The sequence below is a fragment of the Silurus meridionalis genome, chromosome 17 (genome assembly GCF_014805685.1).
Source record: "Silurus meridionalis isolate SWU-2019-XX chromosome 17, ASM1480568v1, whole genome shotgun sequence".
Lineage (NCBI taxonomy): Eukaryota > Metazoa > Chordata > Actinopteri > Siluriformes > Siluridae > Silurus > Silurus meridionalis.
In genome coordinates, this window is record NC_060900.1 from 518,101 (window position 1) to 528,100 (window position 10,000).

The 10,000-nt window shown below is 36.2% G+C and overlaps 1 protein-coding gene across 1 annotated transcript in view; it reads left to right on the forward strand.

The window, feature by feature from the left end:
- Positions 1–5,822, forward strand: part of cabp1a (calcium binding protein 1a) — a 17,505-nt gene extending 11,683 nt beyond the window's left edge. The window contains exons 3-7 of the mRNA XM_046870504.1: positions 1,846–1,989; positions 2,253–2,362; positions 2,457–2,531; positions 3,117–3,189; positions 3,520–5,822. Of these exons, the coding sequence (XP_046726460.1) occupies positions 1,846–1,989; positions 2,253–2,362; positions 2,457–2,531; positions 3,117–3,189; positions 3,520–3,545 (428 nt within the window). The 3' untranslated portion in view covers positions 3,546–5,822. The remainder of the gene's footprint in view (positions 1–1,845; positions 1,990–2,252; positions 2,363–2,456; positions 2,532–3,116; positions 3,190–3,519) is intronic.
- The last annotated feature ends 4,178 nt before the right edge of the window (positions 5,823–10,000 follow it).

A 10,000-nucleotide genomic window follows, 5' to 3' on the forward strand; every position in this document is an offset into this window, starting at 1 on the left:
GTGTGTTTATAACGAGTGTGTGATGATAATGAGTGTGTGTTTATAATGAGTGTGTGTTTATAATGAGTGTGTGATGATAATGAGTGTGTGTTTATAATGAGTGTGTGTTTATAATGAGTGTGTGATGATAATGAGTGTGTTTATAACAAATGTGTGATGATAATGAGTGTGTGATGATAATGAGTGTGTGATGATAATGAGTGTGTGATGATAACAAGTGTGTGATGATAATGAGTGTGTGTTTATAATGAGTGTGTGATAATGAGTGTGTGTTTATAATGAGTGTGTGATGATAATGAGTGTGTGTTTATAATGAGTGTGTGATGATAAGTGTGTGTTTATAACGAGTGTGTGATGATAATGAGTGTGTTTATAACAAATGTGTGATGATAATGAGTGTGTTTATAATGAGTGTGTGATGATAATGAGTGTGTTTATAATGTGTGATGATAATGAGTGTGTGATGATAATGAGTGTGTGATAATAACGAGTGTGTGTTTATAATGAGTGTGTGATGATAATGAGTGTGTTTATAACGTGTGTGATGATAATGAGTGTGTGTTTATAACGAGTGTGTGATGATAAGTGTGTGTTTATAATGAGTGTGTGTTTATAATGTGTGATGATAATGAGTGTGTGTTTATAACGAGTGTGTGATGATAATGAGTGTGTGTTTATAACGAGTGATGATAATGAGTGTGTGTTTATAACGAGTGTGTGATGATAATGAGTGTGTGTTTATAATGAGTGTGTGTTTATAATGAGTGTGTGATGATAATGAGTGTGTGTTTATAATGAGTGTGTGTTTATAATGAGTGTGTGATGATAATGAGTGTGTATTTATAATGAGTGTGTGTTTATAATGAGTGTGTGATGATAATGGGTGTGTGTTTATAATGAGTGTGTTTATAACGAGTGTGTGATGATAATGAGTGTGTGTTTATAATGAGTGTGTGTTTATAACGTGTGATGATAATGAGTGTGTGTTTATAACGAGTGTGTGATGATAATGAGTGTGTGTTTATAATGAGTGTGTGATGATAATGAGTGTGATGATAATGAGTGTGTGATAATAACGAGTGTGTGTTTATAATGAGTGTGATGATAATGAGTGTGTTTATAACGTGTGTGATGATAATGAGTGTGTGATAATGAGTGTGTGTTTATAACGAGTGTGTGATGATAATGAGTGTGTGTTTATAATGAGTGTGTGTTTATAATGTGTGATGATAATGAGTGTGTGTTTATAACGAGTGTGTGATGATAATGAGTGTGTGTTTATAACGAGTGATGATAATGAGTGTGTGTTTATAACGAGTGTGTGATGATAATGAGTGTGTGTTTATAATGAGTGTGTGTTTATAATGAGTGTGTGATGATAATGAGTGTGTGTTTATAATGAGTGTGTGTTTATAATGAGTGTGTGATGATAATGAGTGTGTATTTATAATGAGTGTGTGTTTATAATGAGTGTGTGATGATAATGGGTGTGTGTTTATAATGAGTGTGTGTTTATAACGAGTGTGTGATGATAATGAGTGTGTGTTTATAATGAGTGTGTGTTTATAACGTGTGATGATAATGAGTGTGTGTTTATAACGAGTGTGTGATGATAATGAGTGTGTGTTATAATGAGTGTGTGATGATAATGAGTGTGTATTTATAATGAGTGTGTGTTTATAATGAGTGTGTGATGATAATGGGTGTGTGTTTATCCTTGTGTCCATTTTAATTTTTGTGTTAAATTCGATGCAAGTTTAAAAATAAAAAAAGTTTTCTTTGTGTGTGTGTGTGTGTGTGTGTGTGTGTGTGTGTGTGTGTGTGTGTGTGTGTGTGTGTGTGTAGAACTCCGTGAAGCCTTTAAAGAGTTTGATAAAGATAAGGACGGTTTTATCAGCTGTAAAGACCTGGGGAACTGTATGAGGACGATGGGTTACATGCCGACTGAAATGGAGCTGATTGAACTGAGTCAACAGATCAACATGAACCGTGAGTGTGTGTCTGTATATGTGTGTGTGTGTGTGTGTGTGTGTGTGTGTAAAGACAAATGTCACAATCATCAAACAAACAAATAAAGATATTAGATGCATTTAAACATTGATTTAAACACTGATGTCACAAACACTGACATATATATATATATATATATATATATATATATATATATATATATATATATATATATATATATTTATAGATATGTGTGTGTGTGTGTGTGTGTGTGTGTGTGTGTGTGTGTGTGTGTGTGTTAGTTGGAGGTCGTGTGGACTTTGATGACTTTGTGGGTCTGATGGGGCCAAAGCTTTTGGCAGAAACAGCAGATATGATCGGCGTGAAGGAGCTCAGAAACGCCTTTAGGGAGGTGAGGAGGAAAACACACACATCGTTGATGGTGATATAAATGAGATTCTTTATAACTCATATTTATCTCATAATTATTTACATGTTCATGGAAGTTCGACACTAACGGTGATGGAGAGATCAGTACAAGTGAGCTGAGGGAAGCTATGAGGAAACTGTTAGGCCACCAGGTAAGTGTGTGAAATTACACTGTAAAATCTAACATTGCCGCTAGTTAGCACTTAGCAAGTCAGTCAAGATGCAGTGGTGTTGGAAATGAGACAACGTTACCCGAACTATCAACATTTTGTCACGCGTGGATCAGGATCGCCAGTGTGAACCGTTAAACGCAAAATTATCTTAAGCGCTTTCTCCGAAGCGGAGCCAGGAGCACGGAAGTACGGGGAATACTAGTGGTAGGAAGTCTGGTAGATCTCTCAGGCCAACAAATAGATCAGACAGTGAGTGAGGTAGAATTGGGACCTTTTAAAGGGAAAGGTAATGGGAAACAGGCGTAGGTGATTAGCGCAGGGAGAGGCTGAGTGAGTTAGAGCCTTGGAGGGAGGCGTGGCTGGTGGTTCCCTGACACATTTACCTCAGATGTGTTGAAAAACTACTAAAAAAATTACTTTATTACTTTAAATGACTAAATTTTAATCCCAGTTAACTGTGACCGCTAACTACAGCAGACTAGCAGAAGAGTTGTCCATTAATGTGAAATATTGGGTTTTTTCAGGGTATACACTCTATTTTTGATGGTTTATGGTGTATTTCAGGTGGGACATCGAGACCTGGAGGACATTCTGAAAGATATCGACCTGAACGGAGATGGAAGAGTGGACTTTGAGGGTAAGAATTTACATTTTTATCAGATATTTACCTCAGAATTTTATTTGTGTAGCCGGTTAAACATCGCTTTCTGCTTCTTCTACAGACATTTTTCATTTTTATTTAATAATAATCCTTTTATTTTCATTTACTATATTATTTTTTGTAATACCAGGATAAATTAAACAAATTAAAATGATGTTATTAACCTCTACAAAAAATTTGTAACAAAAAAAAAAATTCCACGAAAATGTTTTATTTCTGTCATAAAATCAGTGATCATTTTGATCTGAAGCGCTGAATCTCCATGAATGAGTTTTAATCCACGTTTTTCTTCGTTCTTCTGTGTAGAGTTTGTGCGCATGATGTCCCGATGAAGGCGCCAAAACTTTTGCACATCGCACATTAAATCATGACCCCTGACTTCCCGCTGGTTGGAGGAGAAGAGATGAGACGAGGAACGTTTAAAACGTTTATCACGTGCGATATGCATTCGTTCTGATCGTCCAATAAGCGATCGTCTTACAGGAACGTGCACGTGAAAGCGTTTTATTGCGGCTCCGAGAAGAACCACACTGTTGTGAAGAAAAGCTTTAATGAGCCTGAAAAAGAGGAACTGGAAGAAAACACACACACACACACACACACACACGTTGTAGCCGAGTGGTTCTGCACTTTTAAACCTTGTCTCGTGTCCATCTTTACGTCATAGAGAGCCGAAGTTCTCTCGTTAATCACGGCAATATCGCGTCTGTCTTTATTTGTCGTGTTTGCGTATCAGTGAGTCCCAGTCGCGTCATAGACTCTGAAATCATCCTCACACTAGTTTAAAGTCCTTCTCTGTGATCATTTATTATCACTCGTAACGTCTCCAGGAGGATTCAGGTGTTTACACGTAACAGTAAAGTTCCTTCAGGAGGAAACTCTGTACCACTGCCACTTTCTTCTTCACTAATCACAGAGTGTGCCTTTACAACCAAGCCGCCCTGGTGTGTGACGTCACAACACGCCCCACCCCCATATAAACACGTATACACTTCCTCTGGACTCTTAAAGGGACGTGCAACGCAAAATAAAATGTCTACAGTTTCGCTTAAATCCACGTCCACTCACGTTGACTTAGATCTTTATCACGCTATTTGTCTCAGTAAAACAATTTGTACACATCAACAGCCTCAATAAATATTATTATATAAAAAACGTTTACATCAAAGTAACATAAAAGGATTACCTCTTTTAATACCAGTGAGCGTTTATACAGTAATCAGCACCCCCTGGTGGTTGTGATGAGAAGTGTACACTGCAGTTGCTTTATTTTCTTTACATATGTTTGTACTATTTTACAGCCATTAGCTAAGCATTAGCAAACATTTTCTTTAAAAATAAAATGGTAGAGTGTATGAAAAAGTTAAATTTTAAATTTTTTTTAACAAAAATGTTTGCTAATGCTTTGCTAATATATGTAACAGCCTTCAGAGGAAGAAAAAAATCATTGCGAAGATTTGGAGCTGCAGGTGTAGATTTATTCACACATACAGACTTGATAAACTGCCTACTGATAAAGCGGTAGCTCTATTCTTCTGTTCATTATCAACTACAGTAGCCTGTTAGCTGCAGTACAAAATTAACTAAGAGAAAAACTGTGGACGTTTTATTATTTTTTTCACAAACTGTTCCAATTTTTTGATCTTTGCTTTCATGACATTGTGAATTCATCAGTGTCTTTCTAAATGCTAAATCGATAATCCTACTGGATGAGTGAATTACCTATGATGTATGGATTAGCATAAAATCGTGGGTTAAACTGCACATTCCGATAGTTCAGCATTATTACAGCCAATGACCCAAACACAGCAATGCATTAACGTTAGCCTGAAGGCAAGCGTCTCACGTTAGCTATCTCATGGTGTATAGCAAGCCAAGTCATAAGCAAGCAAGCTAACATTAGCCAAACCATGCATCATTTCATACTAAACACGACATTAAGTTATGGTGATGATGTCATGTGTTTAAGTCTGTGATTGAGTGATTTCAGTTTAACTTAAACTCCGGCCAAAACTGACTTGTAACATTCAGGAAAAGCCGCCATTTTGAAAAAGGAAACTGTCAGAAGGTGCAACAAAACCTTCTGAGGACACTGTCCTCCTGAAGCTGAGGGAGATGTTAGCCGACTCCTTTGGCCACATTTTAGCTGAGGTAATAATGATGGTGGATAAATTCGTGTGACCAGGCGGAAGCAAACGAGTGTGAGAGAGAAAAGCAGAAATGAAACGCAGCCTTTACTGACACGTGAACACGTCACTGAACACGTCACTAAACACGTCACTGGACACGTCACTGAACACGTCACTAAACAAGGTTTCCTGAAAAAACTAAAATGATGAAACTGTTGTGTGGACGCTGAATGAGGTCTGATCTCTGTGTCTGCGTGTTCACTGAGACGTCGTGGGTTTCATCTTAACGTCGTTTTAACGTCACTTCAACGTAACTGTCACTTTGATGTTATGACGTTTGTGTCGTCATCTCGTCACGTATTCGGCGTTAGAAATGCGATCGGTTTTATTTCCTGCATGCCAAAAAAAACACCTGCACTCACGATGTACCGGAGCGACTTTAATAAAATACAGCAAATAAAGTCTACGAATAATTCACAAGTCTCCTTCATCGCCTCTTTACTGCTGCAACCACGCGATGAGAAGGAGAGAGAGAGAAAAGAAAGAAAAGAGAATGAAGTTGAGGATGAGGAAGAGAAAGCACATGAAGTAGAAAATCAGGAGAAGAGAATTAAAGAGGATAAAAAGATGCAACGGAAAGTGGAAGAAGAAACAGAGAACGAGAAAAGTGATGGAGCAGGATGTTGGAGTTGTCATAGCAACAAGCGTGAACGGACATGAAGCGATGCTGTTTAACGCATTCACTGGGTGTTGCTGCCCCCTGCTGGTCACCTGACACAATTCATCTTATTTAACGTATCGGTCACGTGGCCTGCATATGTCCAGGCTCGGAAAAGAAGGCGTGGTCCAAGGAGCAAGCATATGGGCGTGGCCTCGACATGTCTTCTAGTCTCAAATGAAGGTGTGGTCTTTGTGTCTGTCAGTCATAGTGATGGAGGTGTGGCCTTAAATTCGTGCAAACACGCCTAGAAATGATCCCAGGTCACATGATCCCATGTTATTTATTAGAAAAATCTGCATCTAATCAATCCTGTGTTTTGTTTGTTAATAACATTAAAGTGTCATTTAATCTTTTGTGAATTTTAAACGTTTTTCCAATTTTTTTCCCCAGAAATTGTGTTTAATGTAAAATACTGCAACAGTTTATTCCAGTATCTGACAAGTCTTTATCTCAAATCATAAATGTGTTGGATGAAACGCTCTAAAAAGAACAATGAAATGAACTCGAATGATTTGACTCTGTAATGAGATCTACAGGTTTTTCCGGGATTCCAGTCGGACTGCTGTGTTGGACTGATCTGATTGGACGCCTGACACGTGCACTGCTTTTTATTTTCATGTTATTTCCTTGCCTAAATTAAACACGCAAAAATGTATAATTTTAATAAAATCAATTTGTGCTTAAAAAATAAAATAATAATAATTTTTTATTAATTAATTGTTTACACGAGTTAATATTTCCTACAGAATAAACCATTCTGAATTATAGGGGGAACTGAATTCACCTGTCGCACCGTGAAGTTCAAGCTGAATAATTGTGTAAAATAATTAAAAATAGGGGAATCAATAAACAAATACTGAATTTATTCGCTAAATTCCCTCCGGAATCAGGAAGTGGGAACGTCTTCCGCCTTCTGCCAGCGCGCGTCTAACAAGCTTGCTATGAAGCGTGCGTCTGTTCCAGGCGTGAGCGCCCACTGGCGGCCATGCAGAGGTATAGCGGCTACAGGAGGAACAGCCTTCTGAGTGTCAGTTTATTCTGAGAAGAGATGAGAAATAATCCTGAGCACATGATATACAAATAAATTATTTAAGATATTCAAAAACTAATATTAATGACGACCACCATTTCTATATAAATAAACAACAAGCAACTGTCATAAAAGCGTGTTCTAGATCTAAAAACGTGTAGAAAGTAAATTTAAAAATCAATATCTCGATTATTACTGTAATTATTACTCTTCATTTCTCTTCATTACTCTTCATTTCTCATTACTCTTCATTTCTCTTCATTACTCTTCATTTCTCTTCATTTCTCTTCATTACTCTTCATTTCTCTTCATTACTCTTCATTTCTCTTCATTACTCTTTATTTCTCTTCATTTCTCTTCATTTCTCTTCATTACTCTTCATTTCTCATTTCTCTTCATTACTCTTCATTACTCTTCATTTCTCTTCATTACTCTTCATTACTCTTCATTTCTCTTCATTTCTCTTCATTTCTCTTCATTACTCTTCAGTTCTCTTCATTTCTCTTCATTACTCTTCATTTCTCTTCATTACTCTTCATTTCTCTTCATTTCTCTTCATTACTCTTCATTTCTCTTCATTACTCTTCATTACTCTTCATTTCTCTTCATTACTCTTCATTTCTCTTCATTACTCTTCATTACTCTTCATTTCTCTTCATTACTCTTCATTTCTCTTCATTTCTCTTCATTTCTCTTCATTACTCATTTCTCTTCATTACTCTTCATTTCTCTTCATTTCTCTTCATTACTCTTTATTACTCTTCATTTCTCTTCATTACTCTTCATTACTCTTCATTACTCTTTATTACTCTTCATTACTCTTCATTACTCTTCATTACTCTTCATTTCTCTTCATTACTCTTCATTTCTCTTCATTACTCATTTCTCTTCATTACTCTTCATTTCTCTTCATTTCTCTTCATTTCTCTTCATTACTCTTTATTACTCTTCATTTCTCTTCATTTCTCTTCATTACTCTTCATTTCTCTGAATTTCTCTGAATTACTCTTCATTACTCTTCATTACTCATTATTTCTCTTCATTTCTCTTCATTACTCTTTATTTCTCTTCATTTCTCTTCATTACTCTTTATTACTCTTCATTTCTCTTCATTTCTCTTCATTACTCTTCATTTCTCTTCATTTCTCTGAATTACTCTTCATTACTCTTCATTACTCATTATTTCTCTTCATTTCTCTTCATTACTCTTTATTTCTCTTCATTTCTCTTCATTACTCTTTATTACTCTTCATTTCTCTTCATTACTCTTCATTTCTTCATTTCTCTTCATTACTCTTTATTACTCTTCATTTCTCTTCATTACTCATTTCTCTTCATTACTCTTCATTACTCTTCATTTCTCTTCATTACTCTTCATTTCTCTTCATTACTCTTTATTACTCTTCATTTCTCTTCATTACTCTTCATTTCTCTTCATTACTCTTCATTTCTCTTCATTACTCTTTATTACTCTTCATTTCTCTTCATTTCTCTTCATTACTCTTCATTTCTCTGAATTTCTCTGAATTACTCTTCATTTCTCTTCATTACTCTTTATTTCTCTTCATTTCTCTTCATTACTCTTTATTACTCTTCATTTCTCTTCATTACTCTGAATTAGACAGAGGTTCTTCCGATTAAAAGATCAGAACGACTTGGGAATATTTCTCTCTTCCTATTTTATTTGATTTAGTTCAGATTTTTCAGGGTTTCTGAACAGGTACAACATGATCAGGCTAAAACACAAAGTGTGTGTGTGTGTGTGTGTGTGTGTGTGTGTGTGTGTGTGTGTGTGTGTGTGTGTGTGTGTGTGTGTGTGTGTGTGTGTGTGTGTGTGTGTGCCTGCCTGTTTAAACCTGTATAGCCTGTGGGGTGGAGAAACCACATTCCCTGCCATATGAATAATCAAATTCAATGAAAAAAACCTGTTTAATAAAAAGACACGATAGAAATAAAACCATCATCAAACTGCACTGAGGTCCCTCAGAGAAGTAGATCAGAGATTGAACAGTAAATGTTATTATAATCATCTCCAGTCCGTATGGATGCTTCATTACACCAGTCTGATTTACAATAAAACCTCGCTGACCTTCTCCTGACTGCTCCTCAGATGCTCTCTGACCACCAGACTCGAGATCTTTAAGACTTTTCTACATGAAGACTGCAGTGAAGGATCACATGATGGACATGAAAATTCTTCCACTGACTGACTGATAAAAGATTTTTATTTTCAACACAATAAAAATGTTTTTTTCATTCTGAGGAACCAGTAGTGTATAAACACAATTTATTTACATTAGTGCTGTCGATTAATCACACTACTGAATCACGATCAATCCAACATTCTACACAACTACACAACATTCTACACAACTACACAACATTCTACACAACTACACAACACTCTACACAACTACACAACATTCTACACAACTACACAACACTCTACACAACTACACAACATTCTACACAACTACACAACATTCTACACAACTACACAACACTCTACACAACTACACAACATTCTACACAACTACACAACATTCTACACAACTACACAACACTACACAACTACACAACATTCTACACAACTACACAACACTCTTCACAACTACACAACACTCTACACAACTACACAACACTCTTCACAATTACACAACATTCTACACAACTACACAACACTCTACACAACTACATAACACTCTGTTGGTGTTATTGGTGTTGTAGGTGTTGTTATTAGTGTTGTAGGTGTTGTTATTAGTGTTGGTGTTATTGGTGTTGTAGGTGTTGTTATTAGTGTTGGTGTTATTGGTGTTGTAGGTGTTGTTATTAGTGTTGTAGGTGTTGTTATTAGTGTTGGTGTTATTGGTGTTGTAGGTGTTGTTATTAGTGTTGTAGGTGTTGTTA